We start from the raw sequence: 26020 nt of genomic DNA on the forward strand, positions 1-26020 counted from the left end.
ATAGCTACTGCTACGGCACAATAATAACATGCCAATAATACAATTATAATAATAATTGTTTTATATAAATCATATTTATAAATAAATTATATGAACTGTTATTATTGTTATTACTACTCCTTGTTTATTTTTACGTAAAGGCATCTTTAAATACACCTCGGTGTGGCGGAAGCGCCGCAAAACATTGGGTCCTTAAACCCGGAAGTCATTCCCCTCATTGCGTCAGACGGCAGCTCACAGAAGGAAACACACGCGGCCCTCCCGGTGCCCGCGGTCCCCCGTACGCCAAAGCTGACGTGTACTCTGACTCCTTCAAAGGTACGGGAGTCTTGAAAATGGTTACGTTAGAATCTATATATTTTATGGCGACCGCGATTAGAAGTCTCGATTTTCTGAAACTGAGAAGGAGAGAGCCACGTTGGGAAAATTTGCTCCCCAACCGGTGAAGCTTAGCGAGACATAGTAAGCATGTCCGACATGGCTTTCTCCAGCTTCTCCCATCTCCAATCAGACAGCATGTTCGTCCCCAGAGTGCCGTTCATTACATTATAATATAACCACTGCCAAAATTAATGTGAATCTGTGTTTACTCAGCGTGTCAGCAAAGCATTGACTGCATATACCAGGGGTACCCACGCTTTTTCGGCTTGCGCCCTATTTTTAAAATGACCAGGTCAAAATGATCTACCTGCATTAAAGAATGCTATATATATATATATATATATATATATATATATACACACACACACACTGAGTATACTACCGGGAGCAGCCGAAAGAAGAAGATGATACTGAGTATACTTTATATATACAATATATGTTGGCGTACCTGCATCACTGCATGAAGCTTTGCGGTACATTACAATTAAATACATTTATGGTCACTACTTTACTCGGGTGACTTGCACTGAATGGAGTCGGCCAGGGTTGCATAGCCCGGGCAGTAGCTGCTGGTAGCAGCCTCAGGCAGGCTTCCAAATGATCATCCGTCATTGTGGAATGGTATTTGGGCGTAATAATCCTGACTCGCATAAATAAGTAGAGCCGAATAATGACTTCAAGGAGGTAGCACATTTCCTGATGTTTGGGTACTTTTCCTTTGTGAGTAAGTTCCAAAACTGTCCATGAGCCCTGGACTTAAGCTCAATGTCAGCCTGTAGTGTCAACACCTCATCCTCCACTGCAGACGGGTGCAGGTGAAACAGTGTTTCAAATTTTGATGCAAGTAAATCAACCTCAGTATCTCCCCTAAACGGGCAGCACATAAATGTAGCGATTGGGCCAAGTAGAGCAAAGTCTTGAAACCGTTTGTCAAAGTCTGACAGTTTTCAACCTGCTCTGTGTAGTGCACACTGTCAAGTTGCGTACACGCCTTCCCTTGGGTCTCCAGCTCTGATGCAAGGTTTTGAAAGTTCCCCAAATCATGGAGTTGCAGCTTTGAGGACAGAAGTTTCATTTTTCATTTGAAGGCATTAATCTGAACTGACCATGTTGACCACGGTTTTGTCTTTTCCTTGCAGCTGTAAATTAAGCTCATTCAACATGCTGGTCAGATCAGTTAAAAATGCCAAGTCTAGCAGCCACTGATCGTCATTAATTTGTTTGTATTCTGCATTTTTACTGACAAAGAGAAACTCCATCTCTGGACAGAGTTCTCAAAATATCTGCAGGAATTTCCCCCTACTAAGCCATCTCACGTCAGTGTGTATCAAGAGGTCAGAGTAGTTGCAGTCAGCCTCCTCCAGAAGTGCACGGAACAGCCGTCTTTAAAGAGATCTCGCTCGAATAGAACAGGCGATTTTCGTTGCCACATCCATTATCTCTTTCATGTTTAGCATTTTGGCACCTAATGCTTGTTGGTGTATTATGCATTGGTAGTTAAGGAAGTTGGAGAAAGCATCGTCCTCCCTGCACTTGGTTAAAAATCCATTCAAGCGGCCCACCATAGCGGGTGCACCGTCCGTGGCGACTGACGTAAATTTACACACTGGGAGCTGTGTTTTGTTGATAAAGTTTTTGAAAGACTGAAAAATGTCCTCTCCCCAGGTGTTTTTTCATAGGCAGTATTGTTAACAGCTCCTCTTTTGCAGTCTAAAGATTTTAGATTGGACCGATGGACTGAAGCATGCATGATGTCGACCAGTTATACCTGTACAGCAACTATGACTGCACCTATTCACTTACTGGCTCCTGTTTCTTTCTACTAGGGATGGCCACTCTCTATGTGTCCCCTCACCCGGATGACTTCAGGAGTCTTCTGGCTCTCATAGCTACAGAATTCTGCCCCTCTCCGCACCCCCGCACCATTACAGAGGACCCCCCATCTTCCCTGAATGCACCTTCCAGGCCCACCCTGGTGCTGGCCACCGGGCAAGGCGACTCTGTGTTGAGTGGGGCCAATGCTGTGTCCTGGTATTTGGCTTCTCAGGGGAAGAGAGCTGGCCAAGACAATAAGCAGCAGAGCCAGGTGTGGCAGTGGCTCAGCTTTGCAGGCAATGAGCTCACCCCTGTAGCTTGTGCTGTTGTCTTCCCACTGATGGGGGTTATGGCAGTGGATAAGAAGGTGAGGCGAGCAAATCTCTTCCCTGTGGGTTACTTTTTGTCTTGCTTGGTTTTATTCTATTCATATGTTCTACTTCTTTAGCTCCAACACAGTTCTCGGGCAGAGTTGTTGCGTGTCCTAAAGGTTTTGGACAAGGCCCTGGAACCCAGAACCTTTCTCGTTGGAGAGGGCATTACACTGGCTGATATGGCTGTAGCCACCGCTGTCCTGCTGCCCTTTAAATATGTAAGTCAAGTCAACAATGTTTGCCTTGCTTCGCCTAGTTAATGGCTATTTTAAAGAGTTTTCTCATACAGTGCAAAGTGAAAACTACATTGCATTCTGTTAGCTCAGTGCTGACATTATACCATGCCATAAATTCACTTTTTATTTTGCTTGCTAGGCATTGGAGCCACCAGACAGGAAGGTTTTGACTAATGTCACCAGATGGTTCATGACATGCATCAACCAGCCTCAGTTTGTTAAAGTCTTGGGAAACATCAATCTGTGTGAGAAGATGGTACCAGTCACTCCGAAGACCAGTACTGCTGCCAGCACAAATGCTCCCAATTCCAATGAAGCTGAGGATGCCACAGCCAATGGTCAGTCTTTTACGTCTGTCGATGTTACGGACCACAAGTCTCGCTTAATTTGTATAAGTACATATAGTATCATGAATTGAGAAATCTTGCTGTTTCAGGCCCGCCAAAAACCGAGGCCCAGTTAAAGAAGGAGGCCAAAAAGCGAGAGAAAATGGAAAAATTCCAACAGAAAAAGGAAATGGAGGAGAAGAAGAAAAAGCAGCCTCCAACAGAGGTAAAGATGCAGGATCTCAGCCAGAATCTTTCAAGACAAAAATTGTATGTTGTTTGTGTTATTGTGACCTGTTCTGATTTTTACCTCAGAAAAAAGCCAAACCAGAAAAGAAGGAATTGGGAGTGATTGCATACAATGTCCCTACTCCAGCTGGGGAAAAGAAAGGTGGATATTTTGTATGTTTAGAATGTGGATAATGTGCTTCTATAAAATTAATTTTCATTAATTTACTCTTAGGTTATCTATTGAAAGCAACACCTGACCAGGGACTAGCACAATTCTTCAAAAAATTCTTAAAAAAAAAAAATATTATTATGATTTTTAAATTATTTTATATCAAGTGTAGAAATTTGTGTATCTGTCTGCACACTTGTGCTTTATCTCCCCCTTCCTGTTACAGATGTTGTCAGCCCTCTTCCTGATGCCTACAGTCCCCAGTATGTGGAGGCTGCCTGGTATTCGTGGTGGGAGCAACAGGGATTTTTCAAGCCAGAGTACGCGGTGAGGGGGCACTTAAATGAATATGTCTGTGGTGTGTCCCAGCGTCTCTTTCATATTGGGATACGGTGAAGTGGAGAGGCATGTAAGATGTCAAGTCACATGGAATTTAAAATAAAGCAACGACAGTAAAAGAGTGAAAAAAGTTGCATTAAGCAACATTCTTGCTAATGAAAATGAATTCAGTCTCATGAAATATACCAAAAAACAATTTGTAGTGTTAATGACACTGACACTATAGAGACAGCAATGTTTTTTAACTGTTTTATGTGTTTGTTGTACCTCCTCACTAGACATGACATGTTATTACGCCTACTACGTTACTTATATTACTACGTTTTTGTTCCTGCAAGGATTTCCCAATTCATTAATTCTCATTGACCCTGAACTTTTTGTTATTTCACAGCTGCATTTCCTTAAATTTCACTCTACAGTTTCGAATGGAACAGCCGCGCTAATGAATGTTTAAATTAAGGCCGAAACATGGTTCTGTGTAAATGACACCGTATTTCCTCTGTGACGTCTGCGGCGGTGGTGAGCTATTGATAGTTCTGCACGCTGACTGCAGAGGCCGCCAGAAGCCCTCAGGCAGCGCTGCCATCTTTTACTATTATTACACATCTTATATAAGACCCAGCTGGATCCCGGCTGATGTGCTATGATTCACATTCTGTAAGTCCCAACCATGGGTTCTCAATCTTTGTAGTAGTATTTATTTATCTTTCAGTTTAACTTTGTAATTTTGCTACCAAGTCGAATGCAAAGGAGGAAATTTTGCGGCGGAAATACGTACGGGTCCTGTGTCACCCTATGTGCAGTTTGAATTTTGGAGAGGCACACATGAGCCACAGCGGTGGTCTCTACATACAAGGACTGGAAACACCTCCGGCGGTGTTTTGACGCACAGCCATAAATTGCCCTTGGAAGTCTGCCTGTCATCTTATCTACTGCCTGTTGTGTGCAGAGATAAGAAAGTAACCTGCAGATGCAGCCTGCATACTTTGTCACCACAAAGGAAAATATACTTTTTTCTTGTTTGCTGAGGCAGGATTATGATTTCAATGACCCTTCTCATTCTGCAGAGGAAGAGTATCAGTGAGCCAAATCCTTGCGGCGTCTTCATGATGTGTATCCCTCCACCCAATGTCACAGGATCTCTCCACCTGGGACACGCACTCACCAATGCCATCCAGGACTCTCTGACCAGATGGTAATTCTAATGAGTCTTGTGAACTAAAATCTGTCACACTCACATCGAAGCTTATCTCTGTGCTTTCAGGAGGTCTGAAGATAACTTTGAGAAATTGAATTGGGGTTTTTTCTTCACCCCCTCCTCCCTCTCTCTCAATCTAGGCACAGAATGCGAGGTGAAACGACACTGTGGAACCCGGGATGCGACCATGCCGGCATCGCCACACAGGTGGTGGTGGAGAAGAAGCTGATGAGGGAGAGGGGCTTGTCCCGCCATGACCTGGGCAGGGAAAAATTCATCGAGGAGGTCTGGAAGTGGAAGAATGAGTAAGTGGAGAGGGATGAATCATATCCTGATGTTCTTATTTTCCTAAAATGTCTTGATAATAACTTGGCTTTTTCTTGTTTCAGGAAGGGAGACCGTATCTACCACCAGCTGAAGAGGCTGGGATCCTCTCTGGACTGGGACAGAGCTTGCTTCACCATGGATTCTGTAAGGATATGAGATCCTTACACTTTATTTATTCCACATTATTTATGCAAATCTTGAATATTTATCCACCGTATGTCATGGTATGTTTTCTACCTGTCTAGAAACTGTCCTATGCAGTCCAGGAGGCCTTTATCCGTATGCATGACGAGGGTGTAATCTACAGGAGCAAGAGGCTTGTCAACTGGTCCTGCACCCTCAACTCTGCCATCTCTGACATAGAGGTGTGTGTGTGTGTGTGTGTGTGTGTGTGTGTGTGTGTGTGTGTGTGTGTGTGTGTGTGTGTGTGTGTGTGTGTGTGTGTGTGTGTGTGTGTGTGTGTTTTTTAATTGGTCCTGAAATATGGAACCTGACGGGGGTTCCCGTGCATCCTTGAAAACCAGGGATTTTGTTTCCAGCCAAGGAATAAAACTGCCAACAAGAGTTGTAGTGGAAGAGTTGTGAACTGACTGCGCGCACTGTGTTTCAGGTGGACAAGAAGGAGCTGACTGGCAGGACTCTCCTGCCTGTTCCTGGCTACAAGGAGAAGGTGGAGTTTGGCATTCTTGTCTCTTTCTCCTACAAGATAGATGGATCAGGTAAAGGAAGGAACGATGATTTAAAATGTTGGGTAAATTGCAGACTTGAATGATGACTCGTAGGCTTGGGCGATCGTGCAAAATTTGCTGGGGGGGCACTGATCACTGATTGACCATTTTATCGGCGCACACACAATATAATGTAGTGTGGCAAATGCGGTCTCCCCATTTCAGAAGTAGAGGATTTGTTATTTAGAAATAAAGTATTGACACAAAAACATCTAGTTTTTACTAATCTAGGTCCCATATCAATGTGTGTCCACATTTTAGGGAGAGTGTTTTATTGGAACCGGACGGAACAGAACAGTCGCTTAACTCAGTTGTTTGAAATTTTTGTTTTGTACATATAGGGAACAAATTAAAATAAATGGATTTAAAATAAAATACGGACGACCCGGCAGGCGGGAACCGGCACATGCCGTCTGGAGGAGAAATTAAAAAAACAAACAAAAAAACCCCCCCACAAAACCTCAAATTCTCTTAGCTAGGTTTACGTTTTTCATTTTCCATACAAGTAAGAAACTAAGGAAATAAATCGAAATCGTTCTCTATGAGATTGTATTATATTGGATTAAAAAAATAAATAAAAAATTGACTCGTCAATCAGGATAAATCGCTGATTGACGATTTAATCATAAATCTACCCACGCCTAATGACTCGTTAAAAATATGTACCCTCTTTTCTTTCCGGTAGATGACGAGGTAGTAGTGGCCACTACTCGTATCGAGACCATGCTTGGCGACTCGGCTGTAGCCGTCCACCCGAGTGACGCCAGGTATCAGCACTTGAAGGGGAAAATGGTTCTGCACCCCTTCTGTGACCGCAAGATGCCCATTGTGTTTGATGACTTTGTGGACATGAACTTTGGAACAGGTGGGCACAGATTCAGGAATAGTTAAAGTAGTCCAGACATAACAGGTTGAACCAGAATAAGTAATGCAAATATGTTGTAAAAGCTTCTCTCCTCACTGCTATACTCTGTTCATATTTTCTCATTCAAATCAATCACAATTTATTTATGTGGTTGGTAACAGTTTGCAGTCTGAAAAGGTTTCACATCCCCATGTTTAGAAGTGGAGTATTACATATATACAAGATGGATACAACAATGATTTGTTCTTGCTAGCTGTTATATGCCGTATCATGTAGAATTTTTCAGAATGTCGTAAAAAGGAATTATGTGAAATATATAATTTCTTATTAATATTGTTTAGCATAGATCCATTTGACGCATTGCCTATAGCGAGAACACGTTCATATTTCAGAACTCTGATTCCGCATCAGGTGCAAACCTTAGAGTATAATTTGTCTGCATTCATGCTCTGGTATTGCACTGCCTTGTTTGGGTGTACGGCGATCATCAATGGCTCATGTGTTCCTTTCTCCATCTTTTCTCTAGGTGCCGTCAAGATCACCCCAGCCCATGACCATAATGACTACGAGGTTGGAGAAAGACACAATCTGGCCTTCATCAACATTCTGGATGAGAATGGCCTGCTCATCAACGTGCCGCCTCCCTTTTTAGTATGTCTCGCCCTTATTGTTCTTTGCCATTAACACCCCCACCAAAATAAAATAAAACAAACATACCATTCACCCTAAATGTTAAGCATTTTATTTTCTATGTTTGTCTTTGTCTATTAAAGTTTTGACTATTGACTACTTTTCTCCTTTAGGGAATGAAGCGTTTTGAGGCCAGAAAGGCAGTGCTGCAGGCCTTGAAAGACAGAGGCCAGTTCATTGAAATCAAGGAGAACCCCATGGTCGTACCAGTCTGCAGGTGAGTGTTGTCGGTGGCTCTACACATTCTCGTTATCAGTGTTTAAAATGTTCCCTTTTCTGAGCCGTCTCTGATCCCCATCCAGCCGCTCTAAGGACATTGTGGAGCCGCTGTTGAAGCCTCAATGGTATGTGAGCTGCGCGGAAATGGGCAAGCAGGCAGCTGATGCTGTGAGGACCGGAGAGCTGAAAATTATCCCCGACCTCCACCTCAAGACCTGGTTCAACTGGATGGACAATATAAGGTAAGGACTTACCTTTGCTTTTTAATCTGACCTAATTACTTATTTAAAGTGCACCTATTATGCTCCATTTAGCCCCACTCAGATTATGCATTAGAGCCATTCTAACATACCTATAAATCCATCATGTTCCTGATGCTCTGCTTAAATGGGAGATGCCACCCTCCTGATGCTGCGAGTTCTGTGAGCCAATGGGATTTGAGCACTTGTTCGGGGTTCTGTGAGCCAATGGCGAGCATGGCTTTTGGGTTTCGTTCTACTCCGTAACTTCCACCGATTTCTCCGCATCAGTCCACCAAAATCTTTTTCTGAGCAAATTTGAGGTGAGAAATTAGCGATCCAGTTGCTGGGACCACACCAGGACCTACCGTGACTCTAGGACGCAAGGATTTTATTTCATGTAAACATTGGAAAATAAAATAAATAAACACTTTTTAATGTTTTGTTTGGAGAAAATGATTGGATGGAACAGATGACCTAAAGCAGCGGTTCCCAACCTTTTCGGACTTGCGGCCCACTTGAAAATCTCCAAAGTGTTCGCGGCCCACATCCGACCAGAATTAATATAGGAGCTAAACAGTGCGTTCTCAGAGGATGTATATTTTAACAATCGCATGCATTCTCACACATACAGCACAGTGCAGTAGTGGTAAAACAAAAAAAATGGTGGGTTAAAAATAACCTTATATCTTTGAAACCTTCGCTATAACGTTAGTAACGGTATCTAGTCAGCGCTGTCTGAAGGGCGCAGTGTTTTGAATGTAGCCTAATTACTAACGCCAGCGCTGATAAAACCAACAATAACAGGAGCACATTAATATTAACTCACCTCATGAGAAGGCAGATGTTGCGTGGCAGACACCAAATGCTTGATGTCTGGCTTAAGGGACGACAGCCTCAGAGGAAGATCTTGCTAAACATTTAGTTTATTCCTGTATTTCGTCCTCAATGCCACAAGCGCCGAAAAGCCAGTCTCACAGAGATACGTCGTCGGGAAAGGCATCAGAAATCGCACAGCTTTGTTGGACAGATCAGATACTGAGAAGCAACATGAAGCCGAAAGTTTGTCAGGTACTTCTGTGAGAGAGCCAGTTTCAATGCGCTGTCGCAGGAGAGGTCCACAAGACTGTCCTTCTCTTTTGCGCTCAGGCCTGCGAGGGTCTCGTCACTGTGGCTGGCGAAGGGGTTTTCCATCCAGCTGCACTGCACATCTGGGATGGGGAAGTTTTCGGGCAGCTTAGTCCTGAAACCGTGCGAGTGCTCGTTGACATGATTGATCACGGTGACGGGAAGGATTTCTACCTTGGTCAAAAAATCCAACGGATTCTCAAAGGTGTCAAAGTTTGACCGGTCAACTCGCCTGGCCCACATCTACATTTTTCTTATGGTGGCTTCTTTTTTTATTCTAGACATTGAACATGGTCGCCGCTTTTCCTTGGAGACTGAGGTTAAGTCCATTTAAATGGCTGAAAATGTCGGGCAGGTATCCCAATTTAGCTAGCCACTCAAAATCACTGAAGCGATTTCAAACTTTGTGTGTCCAGAAAAAACACCCTCACCTCATCACGCAATTGGAAAAAGTCGCATCAGTACCTTCCCCCTTGAGAGCCACCGGACTTCGGTGTGTAACAGAAGCTGCTTATGGTCACTGTCCATCTCGTCACATAAAACGGGAAATAAAGGTGTTTGCAGTGGGCGGCTTTTGATGAAGTTGACTCTGACCGCCTCATCGAGAACAGTCTTTAGAGCTGCAGCATTTTCTTTACAGCCAGTGCTGCTCTGTGTATACTGCAGTGGGAAGATGCCACAAGTGGAGCCACAGCTTTCAACCGGGTGATGCCTCCACTTTGCCGGCCCAGCATCGCACGGGCCCCATCAACGGACACTCCCACACATTTGGACCAATCAATCCCGTTTTAAACTATGAACGCGTTCAGAATGTCAAAAATGGCCCCAGCAGTTGAACGCGTCGGTAAAGTTTTGCCAAAAATCATTTCCTTACATAGGCAAGCAGGTTTGACAGATTTGTGATGTCTGTCCATTCACCCAGTCGGACGGCATAATAACGACTCTCTCGTGCGCTCGTTATCAGCTGTTCTGGCACATTCTCTGCCATCTCGTCAATCCTGCGCTTGACTGAGTTATCAGACAATGAGATGAGGTGGATTGGCCTGCATTCCTTCACTCCCAACATCACCCCCACGATCTCTTTTGTGGCAGGAAGAATTAAATTCTCCCCGATTGTATGCGGCTTACCAGGCTTGGCTATGAGTCGGGCGACCCCATAGATTGCTGCCGCTGCCTTTGCGTTCTTGGTGCCCATACATGACGTTTTGATGACTTTCTTCTTGCCCTGATACTCCGATTCTTTCTCAGAACCTTTTTTTTTTTTTTTTTTTTTGACAGGTGGGACTGTCCCACCTATCCGATGTCCCGCCAGGACTTGGCTTGTGGTTGATGTACCAATGGCTTCTTTCCCTTTCAGTGTGCCTGATGCTAGACAACTATCCATTTTGATTATCACCTCAAGTTCAAAAATGTACAGGTGCACTTCGATCGTGGTCCGTCTTGGACGTAGTACGTCCTACTATAAGTTCCTATCCTAATGATGATGATGCATTTTTGAAGGTTTTAAAGAAAAAATACCACAAATTATTATTATTTTTTTACATTTAAAAACGTTTTTGTAATTAATAATTTTCTATTTATTTTTTCCAATAAAATCTGTGTTTTGCACATGATTTGGCGGCCCACTTGCATTACCCTCGCGGCCCACAGGTTGGGCATCGCTGAAATAAAGAAATCCGTGAGCTGACGTCAGCTCATACAGAAAGTAGAAAACAAACGTTGGAAACGGAGCGTTCAGAGCGGTCAGAAGCCTGAGCGTTTTGTTCACAGTGATTACTTTGTCAGCAGTTTACCTCATTATTTGATACTTTGGCCACGTCTAATATGAACATCCCACATTGTAACATTATAGTATATATGACACAAAAAAAGGGAAACGCATAATAGGTCCCCTTTAATGAATCCATTCTGCACAACATGCGTTGAACTACAGTCTGAGAGATTATACTCTGATTTCATTCCTCTCGCTAGGGACTGGTGCATTTCTCGTCAGCTGTGGTGGGGTCACAGAATCCCTGCGTACTTTGTCACCGTGAGCGACCCCTCAGTAAAACCAGGAGAGGTGAGTTGACATGTGACACCTTTCAGGATTGTAATCAAGAGGAATAAAATTGTGCCAAAAATATATGAACAAGATTAGAGAATATACGTATAAAAAAATTATTATTCAACTCTCAAGATGCCTTCGATCAATTTGACCGGTTGGGTGAAAAGCCTCCTCGAGCAGAATAGGCCTCTATTGGAGCACGGTGGTGGCTGCTTCTCTACCCTGCGTTGAATTGTTTAAGGATGGATAGATTTTAGGGTGGATTGTCAATGATGGCCGCTAATTTAGCCAAGTCGAGGCTAAAGCCCAGGACTGAACCAGCCTTCTTAATCAGTTTAGTTTGTATCTTGGTTTCCTACGCTGTTGCCCCTGACCACCGTACGGAATCCTTACAGGAGAGAACTACCATTTAGCTTTGTTCAGTCTTATGTATTTATATATATATTTTTTTGCCTTACCTTCCTCAAGGACATGGACAGTCATTACTGGGTGAGTGGGAGAACGGTGGAGGAGGCCAAGAAAAAGGCAGCAGAACGCTTCAACGTGTCCATGGACAAAGTCGCCCTCAGACAGGGTAAGGCGTAGCTGTGGCCAGCACGATTATGGATTTACCGATATCGGATATTAGGGTTCGACTCATCAGATTTCCGATATAGGCATTATATTAGATATCGGACATTGGCCGGTCAATGTCATAAACCTCCAATATGAAATAGAATGTCCCTCAATAGGGCTGGACAGTATACAGACTTTTTACGACATATCAATATATTTTCAAACGAGATATATGATGAGACAATACCGTTTCTTCCAGAAAGCCGTTGCGCTCTCTTCCTCTCCCTGCAATCCTGCCTTCTTTTTTTGTATATCACATGGGTTGCAGTTTTTTTTTTTTTTTGAGGGGGCTTGATTAAAAAAATAAAATAAATAATAATAATAATTAGATGAACAAAAAAATAATATGGTTGCTTGTTACGAAAATCCTACGGGTGACTACTGTTTTTTTTACATTTATGGTCGCTATTTTCCCCAACGCAGAGGTTCCCCACCACTGGGTCATAGACTGGTGCCGGCCCATGGGGCATTTGCCACGGGGCCCCGAAAAGGCAGGCGGGAATTTTTTCAGAAGCGATCTGTGCTACGTGGTGCAGCTCCGCAGAGCTGCTCTTTTGTCTTTCTCAGGGAAGAAATATGAAAATGTGTGAAAAGAACAGTAATCTGTTCAGAGACTGATTGGTCTGTTTACAGCTGTTATGCAGTGTTGTTTTCTTTGCACATACTATTTATCAAAATGGGGGAGGGGGGGGGGTAGTCTTCATCTAAAGTTAGTAATGTATCGTGGAATTATTGTAACACTTATTTGAGAAATATTTTTGGTGTAAAGAATTTTGAAGATAACAATATTGAATATCGGCACAAAATATCAGTGTCTGCAGCCTCAGCCAAGCAACTATCGGTATTGGCCCTTAAAAGCCCAAGCACATATCCGCCATACACCGCAGATTTTAGGGAGGAGTTGGACAAAGAGTGTAAGGGATTTTGTCACGGTTAGGAATTTATGTTCAGTCCTTTACTCCAGCTTGTGTTCAGGGTTCATCCTTGGTGGTGTATTTTGGTTTTGACTGTCAGAAAAGGAATTTCTTTAAATAGTCTTTTCCATGGTCACATATGTACACTTACATTGAATTTGTGTGAGTAGCCTGGAGAGTATTCCAAAGAGCAGAATGTGCTGTGCACCACTCTCTAAGATCTGTCTATTTGAGAAGAAATTATAAAAGGGTTCCCACACGTCCTGGAAAATCTGGAAATTTCCGTCCTGGAAAACAAGGGTTGTCCTGAAAAGGGTTTTAATCGATGTGCAGCAAAATATCATCATAACTTTATTTTTGTGCAAAGATATTTATATGGAACATTTATATGCCATATATTTAATACCATATTTATTGATAAAAATATATAAAATTATGTAGATATAAATAGTTAAAAATGTTTAATACGTAAAAAAAATATAGTGGAAACCCTGATAGATTTACTTGGCACTCAGATTCTGTATTTTTACATTTAAGTATCAAAACATACTGACATGTTTGGTAAAGGGGTGGGGTGTAATGGCGTGACATGGATTCAAGTTCTGAAAGTGTCGTCCTTCTGTTCCAGATGAGGATGTCCTGGACACCTGGTTCTCCTCTGGGATCTTCCCCTTCTCCATCTTTGGATGGCCCAATGACGTAAGACACAAAGTCCAATCAGTCTGCTTAACATTGGCACGGTTTGATGATGGCTAGATGGATAAGCGATGTTAAAATTCTGAAATATGTAGAAATTAAGTAGTATGATGTAATTGGACTCTCCTGTGTGAAGGGGAGAGTTATGTCACCTAAACTAGGGCTTAATTATTTTAATTATTAAATAATTAATTAGCTTAATTATTTTTCTGATGTATTTTTTTGTTTAAACTGGCGACAATACGATCTCGCTGTTTCTTTGTTTCCGTATTTTTTGTGTTATATATATTTTGCCCTGAATGATGATGTGTGCCCCCCCCCCCCCCCCCCCCCGCAGACCCAGGACCTGAACGTCTTCTACCCCGGCACGCTGCTGGAGACTGGCCACGACATCCTGTTCTTCTGGGTGGCTCGAATGGTGATGATGGGCCTCAAACTGACCGGCAAGTTGCCCTTCAAAGAGGTGAGACCGGGAGGGGCCGGCCCGGAGGCAAATGCGGTGCAGATTAATGACACGTGGGAAGCGGGATCCACGGATGCATATCTGGTTCTATTTATTTATTTTTTTTCTGTCAGGTGTATCTGCATGCGGTCGTACGGGATGCTCACGGCAGGAAGATGAGCAAATCCCTGGGCAACGTCATCGACCCTCTGGACGTCATAACAGGGATCTCCCTGGAGGTAAAGCTCATGCAATCTGAAATGCGGTGTGTTTACGAAGAGGCGCTCTCTCTCTCTCTCTCTCTCTCTCGTCTAAGCAGCAGCAGCCACACACGGCCCGCCTCTGGGCTGATGGTGTTATCTTGGCTTTATTAAGCCACTGTTTCTTCCAACAAGGTTTTATTGAACCCATCAATTTCACAGCCGCTGGGGAGGAAGCGGCTAACTCAGATGCATCAGATTTGTCCTCTAGAGGGCACTGAAGGACTGGTATGATGCTGCTGCAATAACCCTTACCATTGTCCCGAAGAACTACTTTTTTTTGTGTGAAAATAACACTTGGCCAAAATCTTACTGTAATCCTGCATCATAGTCCCTGAGCTGCTCTAACCCCTAAATCAATAAAAATACCGTAATATCTTATTGTTCTATTTCTTCTCCCTCCAGGGTCTCCATGCCCAGCTCAAGGACAGTAACTTGGATCCGCTGGAGGTGGAGAAGGCCAAGCAGGGCCAGAAGTCGGACTACCCCAGTGGCATCCCAGAGTGCGGCACCGATGCCCTACGCTTTGCCCTCTGCGCCTACACCAGCCAAGGTGAATCTCATTCATCATTACTCCTTCTCTCCTTGTTGCGCCTTTGGCGGCCAGCGGCCTAGGCACGTGTCTTCGGCAGCAACCTTGATGTGTTGAAACGTGGCCTTTAGTCAGCCAAAACGCTGCCAAAAACTGCCGGTACAAAATATGTGTTACCCATACCAGAGTATTGGATTTATGTTTATATACTCCCGCCACTCCATCAGGTAGGGACATCAACATGGATGTGAATCGGATCCTGGGCTATCGCCACTTCTGCAACAAGCTCTGGAATGCGGTGAAATTTGCCATGAAATCTTTGGGAGACGACTTTGCACCCTGGGAAAAGGCCCAGGTGAGACCAGAGTTAAGATACGGATTATGTTTTTAGGCATTGTTTTTCTTCATGCGAAACTACTTATTCTTTAGGTGAAGTCTTTCGACCACACAAAGAAATTCTGTTTTGTTAGCAAAGTGATGGACCAGCCCTGGCATTGATCTCATGTACCAAGCTAAAATGGATTATTTGGTTTTGAGAATACCCTCAAAACAAAAATCAGTATAAAACCTCTCTTGAAGAAAAAAATGGATTTTCCGCTTTTTATTTTGATGCATGGAATCATGTGGAGAAAATACGTGGCAACGAGTACCCAAAACGATTGGTCCAGGTCTACACTATTGAGTAAAATTAGGATTCAAATAGTAATTAAAGCTTAGGACTCTGAATCGGCGTCGTGGAAAAAGCGGTGTTGCCGTTGCATCTCCGCTTGACGTCTCCTGGTTCTCCCCCCTCGTTCCTCCAGCTGTGTGGAGAGGAGAGCGTGACCGACAGGTGGATTATGTCGAGGCTGAGTGCGGCCGTGGCTCTGTGTGGTGCCGGGTTCCAGTCCTACGACTTCCCCTCCATCACCACCGCCATCTACAACTTCTGGCTGTACGAGCTCTGTGACGTCTATTTGGTGAGAGATATTGTTATTGTGACGGCAGCGCTGCAGCCTGCGTACGCACACACTTGTCTAAACACCCTTACGTTCCCACGACTGCTCCGCCCTGCAGGAGAGCGTGAAGCCGGTCTTCAGCAAGGCGGAGGAGGAGGATGGCGGCCAGAGACGGGCTCAGGTCTGCAGACAGACCCTGTACACCTGCCTGGAGGTGGGCTTGCGCCTGCTCGCGCCCATTATGCCCTTTGTCAGCGAGGAACTCTTCCAGCGGTTGCCGCGACGATGCCTGCAGGACAACCCTCCCAGCATTTCTGTCACGCCCTACCCCGAGGCGGGCGAGGTGAGGGGCGGAGTGGAGGAAGTCAAGTGGGATGGGGGACAAAAATAAAATAAAAATACACAGGAGTTGAAGTGATGACCGAATGGCAGTGATGTTAGAGTGTAAAGGACCATACCGCTGTCAAATTGAGTGTTAGCCTGTTTACTAGTCAGCACACACATTCCACGTCTCTATTTTTTATTTATTTTTTAATCTTTCCCTATTTTGTGTTTTTAAATTCCAATTGAAAGTGTTGAAGCAGCGGTAAAATTAAGCAACCGAACCGTCATCAGGAAAACTGGTCACGAGTAAAATTAAAATGCACGTGCTGCTCATTAAACTAAAATAATCCTGGTTTGACACCGCTATGGTCCTTTTAGTGATAAACCTTCTTCCGGATGCTGTCTTGCTGTGATTCATTTTCTTTGTATCAGGCTGTAGCTTTGTGGGGAACATGTCTTTCCTGGCTGATTGTAAGTGTTGTTTTTCTCGCCGCGCTGTAGTTCTGCTGGCACAGCGAGGACGTGGACCGTCGGATGGAGTTTGTGATGACTGTAGTCAAGACGATCCGCTCCCTTAGGGCCGACTACAACCTGACCAAGACCCGTGCTGACTGTAAGAAAACACACACACACACACCCTCGGCTTTTTTTGATAAAGGTTTGATAAAATGATTCACAGGAACTTGCTTAAAGCCTTCCACTGAAATATATTTTTAATCTAAATCCTGAAAATTTTAATTGGGGGAAAAAAAATAATTTTCTCACCTAACCCGTATATCATCACGGTTTTTCTTCTTTAAACGTTTCATTGGTTTCTCCCCCAGGCTACCTGCAGTGTATAGACGCTGACACCGTGTCCCTGGTGCAGCAGTACAGTCTGCAGATCCAGACCCTGTCTTACTCTCAGGCTGTTATAGCGCTGGCTGCCGAGCAGCCGGTCCCAGAAGGCTGCGCCGTGGCCATCGCCTCCGACAGGTGCGCCGTCCACCTCATGCTCAAGGTGAGGAGCGGCGCCGTCCCCGTCTCCCTGAACGGTCCCTGCCGATTCAGTCGGAGCGTTTGGAGAATATTTAAGTCGCTCACAACTCACCACTTATGTGACTGGAACAAGCTGCTGGAGCCGACGAGGTTTTTCCGAATCCAGCTTCACCGATTCAGGGTGTTTGCTTGTTCACCAGAGCCTACTGCAATATTAGATTGAGGTTGAAAAACAAGCGAGCAATATCAGATATTTATATTGAATCATTTGTGGGACGTAAAAGGAAAGAAATGGAGCCAGAAGTACTTGAGAACACGCGGATATAGGCATGTTTTGAAAGACGATGACACATTCCCAGAACAACGCCTCGTGTTGACTTCATGTTCTCATCAGCTGAGCCTCCATCTCCTGGGTCTTTGAAGTGTTTTGTTTTTTTTGTTTTGCTTTTTTTTGCCGAATCCCCGAGAGATGCCTTCTTGGCAACAAGCCAATTTGATATCATTACCCTTAGAGCTGTCGCGCTGGTATTCACAAGGTGAACATATCCGTCACAGAAACTACGATGCAAAAGCACCAGCTTGCCGCTGGAGTCTCGGTCACATTTTTAAATCATTCCTAAATGGCCCTGCAAGCCACCTCTAGCAGGTGATCATGTTTCTCAGTGCAATTACTCAGTGTTAAGGGAGTGTTTTTTCATTTTTATTGAAACCGGTTGAAATTTGCACATAAATTGCTTTATTAGTAGGTACTGGGTTTTTTTTGCATCCTTTTGACTTAGGAACAGTACTTTCGTGTTCAAAGACACGTCGTGCAAATCACTGTCGGAGCTCAGGTCTCCAACCACAACTTCATTTGGCTTTCAGGATTAGCTCTGCTTTTGATTTGCTGTTGAACCGCCTTCATAATGCCAAAATGTAATAAAAATGGAACCGCCGGGCCGTTGCCGTTCTCCCCTCACCTCACCGGTCCTCATTCCAGGGTCTCATCGACGTGGAGAAAGAATTGGCCAAGCTGACGACCAAGAAAGGCGACTTGGAGAAACAGATGGATAAACTGACGGAGAAAATGGCAAAGAGCGACTACAGGGAGAAGGTTCCAATCAAAGTGCAGGAGCAGGATGCTGAGAAGGTCAGAAGGAGCTAAGGGCGAAGGGGGGGGGGGGGGCGCGGGGGTTCTGGTCTCTCTTCAGGGATTGAAGTTGTGTTTAACCCTTTATCGTTTTTCTCCACAGCTCCGGCAGAGCCAGATTGAACTCGAGAAGGTTAAAGAAGCCATAAACAACTTCCAGAAGATGATGTAATCTCCATCCAGGGACCATTAAGCCGGCTTTACACTGAATATGACAAACGGTAACTCAACAGGAAATCTATTTATATTGAGTCTGCAAAACACGCTGACACCCGGCGTTGCGAGATTCCCGCATCCGACCCAGGCTCCAGCATGCATTCAGATATCAACATTGGTGACAAATATTGCATTTGACGGTATGATCAGAAGTCACTTTTTGTAGTGGAGCTGGGCTTAAAAATAGGTTATATTAGAAAGAAAAAAAAAAAAAGGGACATAGATGTAAAATCATGACATTAAATCTTATATTAATTAATTCATGTGTATTTGTTCAACACATTGCAAACACAATGAGTGTTGAATTCAGATTCAGGGTAAATGTCCAGCTGAGCAAACTACTTGCTGTTTTGAGAGACAGCGCTCCCATTTTTTTTTTTTTTTTTTGAGACATAATCTAGACGTGCACTACGACCGTCACCACCCAGTTGAACTCTTTTTGAATTCAGTGTAAAGCTGGCTTGAGGCACGATGGAATAAACCTTGATACTTGTCTGGTGTTTTCCAAGGTAATAGATGGAGTCTTATGTACTGTGAACTCAAAGTGAAGGGGGAAAAAAAAAAAGAACCGCATCTCTTTTCCATCATTATTTTATTCAGCATATTTAATCCAACATTTAAGAGCATATTTTTTATGGTACAGCTTTGTTCATGATGTGTCCACAGAAACAGGGAAAACAAAAAAATCGGCTGCGGCAGTGAAAACAGAACACAAATAAGAGCAGCAGTGCATTGTCTACTTACATTTTTACAAATGCAGCCAAAGACGAACGGAGGGCGGAGGTGGATTGTACGTTAACTTAAAACGCATCCTTTTTGTGTACCGCAGAAGAGTAAACACTGGAAAGCGGGAGAACAATAACTTTATTAAACAAAGGTTGTATTTTTTTATGACTGTGGAAATGGACTTCAGGAATGCCGCCGCACCGAACGACAACTCTTGTTTCTTGGAACACAAAAGGAAAAAAAAAAAAATAATAATAAAATCACAGTAAATAAACTCCGGACCGCTGCGCCGTCTCTTCACATTCTCCAGGGTGTGTGGAACTCGGAGAAGGGGAGGGGCGTGCAGTGCGTGGACTCAAAGTTCCTCATGTACTTGCGTGCCTGGCGGGGAGAGGGAGGGATGAAAGCGTTATGGAAATAGAGGGCAGTGAGCATGAGTGCAGAGCGTGATTATATTAGCCGCAGCCTGCCTGCCTTTGTGCCCCGCAAATCTCCGGCCTCCTTAGTGTTTGCATTTGGGTGAATAAAGTCTAATTTGGTGGGCATTACCCGGGGAGGAAGAGCACAGCATTAGCTGTAATTGATTGCAGTCCTCTTGTTTGATGTTAAATGACTTCAATAAGCAGCCGCTCGCTGAAATATATTACACCAGTCAACCTGAGAGCGCAGGTGAGCTGGTTACCGTGGCAACCCCGTGCCGTATTCCTCCGCGGTAATGTCTGAATAGCTGCGCTTTGGGGGGGGTGAAAGGGAGGGGAGAGGTAAGCCGCGCTCAAATAAGAAGAGGTTTTTGGAGAAAAATATGATTTTTGTCTTTGTACGGGGCAAATCGACGCACGGCGAATAAGTGAAAGGAGATAAAGACGACAGGTGGCTTTGGTGCCAGACGGAGGAGTGACAACCAGCGACAGAGAAATGCTTCATCGTACCAGGAACAGAGCCAGCTGCCGTCTTCCCTCCGGTGTCATATCCTCACCTGAAACAACAGAGAAGTGATGAATGCAGCGCTGCAGTGGCGAGAAACATTAAATAGACAGATGAACTTGCTGCAGGAGCAATACAGCATATGAATATAGATTAAAAAAAAAAACAATTTGGGTGCAATAAGTTCATTCCAATGCCTTGTGAATCATTTGTATATAATCGCACCTGGGGAAAAAAAAGGGTTCTCATAAAACTTTAGATCAAGATAAATTTCATTTTACACCATCCTAATTTAGGTCATAGCATAAATAATACATGTCTACATGCTGCTTTTCATTGACATGGAACATAAATTTGCATAAATAGTTAATGTCTCAACCCAACTGTTTGGAAACGCACAAAATTCACATTTTTGCAACATTTCTATCATTGGTAAAAGAAATACATATATTTTCTACCAAATGATCACATAAAGCTCAGATAACTGCCATCAGGCGATGATATAATCAGCTCGGCACTGACACCAACATCAGATGAAGGCAACGTGACCGAAGCCCACGTACCAACGCTCCACGGGAAGAAGACATCTCTGTCTGTCTGGTAGGACTGCAGCACCGACATGCACCAGTCGTCGTCCACCTCGTAGTTAGTGTACACAGAGGCTGCAGAAGAAAGGTGTTTAGGCATTTGACCTAATTACTTATTTTACTGGATGAGACAAAAAAGTTAAAAAAAAAAAAAAAGGCTTAAAAAAAGGGCTGAAGAGCAGATCTTAGAAGCTCTACCACAGAGACGCACCTTCCTCTATACGGTTGGAGGCTCCGAGCCACTGCCTGACAACTCTGACTCCCTCATCTGTCATGACCATGGGGTACCTGGCAACGAAATGACATCACATCCATTTCAGACTGAGCTCATCAGCTTCGAATATAAATCATTTTTACTGGTGAGAATGCCAAACGGGAACGTTGGGTTTTATTTCTGACCTGAACTGCAGCAATTTGAGTAGGAGGTTGTTGCCTCTGTTGGACATAATGTCCTCTGGACCCCTTGAGAAACGGGAAAATAAATAAATACGTACACGCACACACACAGTGCTTCGCTGTTGAAATGATAAACCGCCACCCGCTCATTTCACACAAGATGGTGGAAAAGGTTACTTACGTGGTGGTGATTATCTCATCTTTGGTTCTTCTGATAAGGAGCACCGCTCCCTGGTATCTGGGAGTGGGAAGTGAGTTATTTCGTCAATCCGGATGATAGGATGACGGGAATCATAAACACTGTTCTCAATTGTTCCCTGTTGTGGCTGCTCCCACTCACTTGCAAAGCTGCTCTGCGTTGTTCAGGTTCATGTACTGCCGGACTGTGTGTTGTACCAACGGCCCTGAGAAAAAAAAATGTAAATGTCAAAACCACCCAAAAGAATATCAAGTTTTTTTCCCCCCCATCGGATCGTTGCGTTAAAAATGTTCAAATAACAATTTGACTGTTTGTAGCGAGACTCACTCCAGCTGTCGGGCATGACCTTCAGGGCAAGCGGCAGGAGGTCGTCAAAGGAGGCGTCCAGCACCAGCGACTGGATCTCTGGGTACGACATGGCCGCCCAGCTGGCTGAGAGAGGATCACAGCGTAAACATCCCCACACCAGACAAGACCAAAACTCTAAATATGCCATTGCCTCAGAGGGGACCTCAATTAGTCTGTTTTTTTGGTAGTTATCGTAACAAATATACATATTTTATAATTTTCAAGTCGTTTTATTTTTGATGGCGCAACTCAGATAATGCTTTCTGTTGGAAAGTGCTTCAATGGGGGCATATTCAACTATTTTAACTTTAAGGGACACATTTAAAGTGGTGCACAAGATAAGATAAGAAATTTTAAAAAGCCACAACTAGATCTGCTTTGGCAATTCTCCCTGCTCTTCATGAGTGTGCTGTTAATCAATGTTGCTGTACCTGTGAATCCTCCTATAGACCAGGCATAAAGAACTATGTTGTTGAGCTCGAAGCCCAGTTTGTGAACTGCAAACTGGATTACAACATCCATCGCATTGGCCTCATTCTGGGGGAATGGGACTCCCTGGAGAAAAAATAAATAAAGACGCATTATTGACACAACTAACACAGATAAACAGTGAACGATGTTCCAATAAACAACTATGATAATAAATAAAATAAAATAAATATATATATATATATTAAAAAAAAAAAAAGGCAAAACTCACATATTGGCTTACACTGCCAATACACTCCTTCTAGAACCCAGGGACTACAAGGAAAATATGATGTTTATGGAGATAGAAAGTAGAGCAGTACAATATAAGACAATGCTGCTTACCGTGCTACCTCCAAAGCCAGGGTGGTTCCAGCCCAGCACAGAGTAGTCACCTACAAGAAGACAACCCATAAGATAATGTATAGCCGAAAAATTAAACACACTTGAGATATTTCCTTGCCGCCGAACTTTGCCACGAGCACATGTTGAAGTTAAAGATCTCACCTTCCAATGGAGTGTTCATACAGCCCACCTCATAGAAGCCTGCGTTGCCCTCACAACAGATGATCTATGCAACAATTAACATGGCGTTAGCACCGAAACGCCATCGATTTCGATTGGGACAATTTTATTTTATGAGCGATACAACGACAGAACACTGAGGACATTTACCAGGGTCTTGCCGTCCGGTCCTCCGTCTCTCCTCCGATCGACAAACATGGTGTCGATTTTGTTCCCATCACAAGCCATCAGCTTGTTCCTTTGGCCGTCAAACTACACAAAGAAAGTCATGTGATGACGATGCCCAGCTACAAAAACAGAGCTGGTAGGTGTCGGCTGACGTCGTGCGATCCTCACCTCCTCGATTAACCGGGCCTGGCCCTGCTGCAGCATGGGCCGCATGGCTTTCTGCAGCAAGCCCACAGAGCCGGGGTAAAGCATCCTCCTCCCGAACGAGTGTGTGATGAGGAAACTGCAAAGTGTGACGGAAAGGACACGGCAATGTATTTCAGAGACCCGATCTGGTTAACGCGGCCTTTAGTATCACCAACGCAAAAGCAGGACATAAGAAGAGAGGCAATATCAGCTGTAGATGAAGGCTTAATACAGGACTCGTGTCTCATCATTGTGCTGCTCACCAACAGATGAACGTACCTGACTATGTGGCACGGCAGCGTGCAAACAGAGTTGAGGACGCCGTCTGCTGCTCCTCTGACTTTGGGCTCTGGTTTCAGCAGAGAGACGCCTCCCTTGGACAGCTTCCTGTCAAGTGTTTACAACAATACAGTACACAGCGCAGGTGGTTTTATGCTTATTTCCAGTGTTTTAAACTGCTTTGCACTCCATGCATCACTGTACAGTTTTTTTTTTTTTTTTTTAAACCAGACTTAGCCTTTAACAAATATGCTGCAGTGCAGATAAAAAAAAAAAAAGATTAAACTAAAATGTTGAAAAGCACTTACAGATTGCTAACTTCCGACCAGCTGAAGTCCACAGGCCAGGAAGAGAAGTCAAAGTCGTAGCACCTCAATTTGTTCTACACAGAGAGGACTCTTATTATAAATCAAAATACAAAAATAGTCCCTTCAACTTTATATTCTTGTTGATGGAGCTTGACCCCCCCCAGCCGCCATTTCCAATTAACAGCGTACGGTTCCAAATACCCTCACCCATCTCACACCAAGTGTCATGTCTCACCTTGCTACTAGGAGTGTGATTCTTCCTGGTTTCTTCCAAAATAGAAATGAACTGAAGATACTCGGAATTCCTCCATCTCCCCCAGCCTGAAGAGGATTGAATACAACGGGGCGGGGAGAGAGTGAAGGAATGATAAATATGCCGCAGAGAGAATTGCATCCAGTTTGCTGCGCAGCCTCGAGGATGTGCTCGGATGCTTATTGGATGGAGCCCTTATGCAACTGGCTCAATGTCAATGAAATCCCATTTGTATACAGCAGCAGATGCCTCACACACAAGTGCACGTTGATATCTAAAGACGGGCTGAATTAGTTATAGCTTCCTGGTCGGTGGAAGGTACCAGTCTCACCTCTAAGACAGGCCACTCCAAGGAGACACACCAGCAAAGTTCCCACATATTGACTGACTGGAACCAGCTTACTGCTGCAGATGTAGCCTGCCCAACGCACAAAGCAGGCAGTGAATCAAAGAGTCATCGAAACAAATTCAAATACGTAAACACACACATACACACACACACACACACACGTCCACCAATCCCTCTTACCCACACTCCATGTAGACTACCAGCAATTAATTCAGATAGATGCATAGTGATGTTACCGCATGAGTCACAAAAGTAACTTCCCATTAACAGTCCTCGATAACACCAAATCCACTCCAAAAAAAAAAGCTGTAATCAAAAGTTGATGCATGACCAAACCTTGTGACAAACGTCTGTTTTGAACTTTGTCCAGCTTATTTATTAGGAGCAAAAACAAAACAATAGTCACAGTGTGTCTTCATGGAAGTTGCTGTGCTCCCAAAGCTGCGGGCTCCCCATTTAGACGAACCTCACCCAATGCGATCTCATTCTGAAGTAAGAATTGACCGTTTTGTTCCACGCACTCATTTCCTAAACTCTCACGGAAATTACAACACATGCATCATTACTGTCAGCTATCCCCCCCCACACACACCTTTTCTGTAGAGATAGCAGAGGAGGAGCGGAGAACTGTAGTAGGAGAGAGACCACAACACAGAAGCCTGGAAGATGAACACAACACCAACTGATTACAGATCACATCATCCCTTCCCCCCCGGACCTGTATCCAAACAGACATTCATACTGACCCATCCCAGGATACTGTCTGTGTGTTTTTCCAGGATCAGAGGCTGGTAGTTCCATCCCTGGGAATGAAGGAAGACCGCTGACATGTTAGAATGGCAACCGTTGCATTATTTCCATTCAGACTGATCTCGGAATTCATTTGACATTGCTGCAGAGTCCAACTCGGCTAGCATAACAGTGACATCATGAATCTACTTCTGCCGTCTGCTTCTTACTGGTAGAAGTAACGAGTAGATTGTTATTTAACCGACGTGAAGCTAAATCGAGCGCAACAGTGCACCGCGTTTTAAAGTTATTGTCAATCGGCCCGGCAGCATCGTTTCAATAACACACTTCCGGGCCGCAGCGCTAGCTAAGCTGTAGCTAAATAACCGCGTTTATCCCCCAGCCTTGTCCTTCTGTAATCCCAAACGGGTCTCAGACATTCGAACGGTACGTACCCTCCTTCCCGCTCTGCCTTCGGGTCGCGACTGGTCCGCTGAACGGTGAATTCGCTGTAAACGGGGCCCAAAAAGACAGCGGAGCCACAACGAGCCGGCCATTATTCCCCACTACGACAGCTACGGGAGCCGGCGGCGGAACAAAAGCCCGAAAGGAAAACCAAGCGCTCGCGGAAAAATCTTGTTCATTAACACTTTGACATGGAGCCAGGTAAACAAAAGAACTGGAGACCGTTATAGTTTTAGAAAAAACATTAATAACATTCAATATTTGGGGAATACAAACTGTTCTATAAATGCTCTGTTGTTGAAATTTTAATAAAAATAAATAAATAAACAAATACATTTGAACTATAATGCTTATAGACTATGGAGACCTTATCCAATAAAAAGAAAACTCACTTAGAAAGATGACAAAGCAAAGTTATGTTATGGAATAAATTATATAATATTTATTCTTCAACAATAATGACATTTATTAGAAAATAAACTTGACTAAGAACAGTTTGGATTTCATATTGGAAATATACACCGATCAGCCACAACAAAAACATTGACAGGTGAAGTGAATAACATTGCTCATCTAGTTCCGATGGCACCTGTCAAGGGGTGGGATATATTAGGCAGCAAGTGAACAGTCAATTCTTGAGGTTGATATTTTGGAAGCAGGAAAAATGGGCAAGTTTAAGGATCTGAGTGACTTTGACGAGGGCCAAACTGTGATGGCTAGGCGACTGGGTCACACCGCATCTCCAAAACGGGAG

General features: G+C 44.0%; 2 protein-coding genes across 2 annotated transcripts; one reads left to right on the plus strand and one right to left on the minus strand.

Annotated features, from left to right (window-relative positions):
• The first annotated feature begins 244 nt into the window (after positions 1 to 244).
• On the plus strand, positions 245 to 18376 carry vars1 (valyl-tRNA synthetase 1). The gene is made up of 29 exons (XM_080005449.1): positions 245 to 318; positions 2208 to 2563; positions 2645 to 2788; positions 2946 to 3144; positions 3243 to 3358; positions 3448 to 3523; positions 3759 to 3859; positions 4939 to 5066; positions 5210 to 5374; positions 5459 to 5540; positions 5642 to 5761; positions 6007 to 6115; positions 6810 to 6989; positions 7516 to 7640; positions 7793 to 7896; positions 7982 to 8140; positions 11237 to 11327; positions 11781 to 11886; positions 13470 to 13540; positions 13875 to 14000; positions 14114 to 14218; positions 14645 to 14792; positions 14999 to 15126; positions 15575 to 15730; positions 15828 to 16052; positions 16535 to 16646; positions 16858 to 17033; positions 17991 to 18140; positions 18244 to 18376. Exons 2-29 carry the CDS (start codon positions 2210 to 2212, stop codon positions 18310 to 18312), a joined length of 3825 nt encoding a protein of 1274 aa, XP_079861575.1. The 5' UTR covers positions 245 to 318; positions 2208 to 2209; the 3' UTR covers positions 18313 to 18376.
• A 952-nt stretch (positions 18377 to 19328) lies between these two features.
• On the minus strand, positions 19329 to 25384 carry abhd16a (abhydrolase domain containing 16A, phospholipase). The gene is made up of 20 exons (XM_080005451.1): positions 25257 to 25384; positions 24819 to 24875; positions 24665 to 24731; positions 24055 to 24141; positions 23706 to 23791; positions 23471 to 23544; positions 23163 to 23270; positions 22866 to 22980; positions 22680 to 22781; positions 22512 to 22575; positions 22350 to 22399; positions 21968 to 22091; positions 21516 to 21620; positions 21330 to 21393; positions 21171 to 21227; positions 20993 to 21055; positions 20805 to 20881; positions 20570 to 20668; positions 20012 to 20058; positions 19329 to 19463 (listed from the first exon to the last, which is right to left on the minus strand). The coding sequence occupies exons 1-20, from the start codon at positions 25356 to 25358 to the stop codon at positions 19380 to 19382; spliced, it is 1632 nt and encodes a 543-aa protein (XP_079861577.1). The 5' UTR covers positions 25359 to 25384; the 3' UTR covers positions 19329 to 19379.
• Between the last annotated feature and the right edge of the window lie 636 nt (positions 25385 to 26020).

Source organism: Zeus faber (genome assembly GCF_960531495.2).
Source record: "Zeus faber genome assembly, chromosome: 8".
Classification (NCBI taxonomy): domain Eukaryota; kingdom Metazoa; phylum Chordata; class Actinopteri; order Zeiformes; family Zeidae; genus Zeus; species Zeus faber.

Bases quoted from the DNA above. Each gene is read 5' to 3' on its own strand.
- vars1 (XM_080005449.1), top strand. From the start codon at position 2,210: ATGGCCACTCTCTATGTGTCCCCTCACCCGGATGACTTCAGGAGTCTT. The intron at 2,564-2,644 runs GTGAGGCGAGCA...CTACTTCTTTAG, and splicing joins TTATGGCAGTGGATAAGAAG to CTCCAACACAGTTCTCGGGC. The intron at 14,219-14,644 runs GTAAAGCTCATG...TTCTCCCTCCAG, and splicing joins TAACAGGGATCTCCCTGGAG to GGTCTCCATGCCCAGCTCAA.
- abhd16a (XM_080005451.1), bottom strand. From the start codon at position 25,358: ATGGCCGGCTCGTTGTGGCTCCGCTGTCTTTTTGGGCCCCGTTTACAG. The intron at 24,876-25,256 runs GTACGTACCGTT...CTTCATTCCCAG, and splicing joins AAGGCAGAGCGGGAAGGAGG to GGATGGAACTACCAGCCTCT. The intron at 24,732-24,818 runs GTCAGTATGAAT...TTCATCTTCCAG, and splicing joins CAGACAGTATCCTGGGATGG to GCTTCTGTGTTGTGGTCTCT.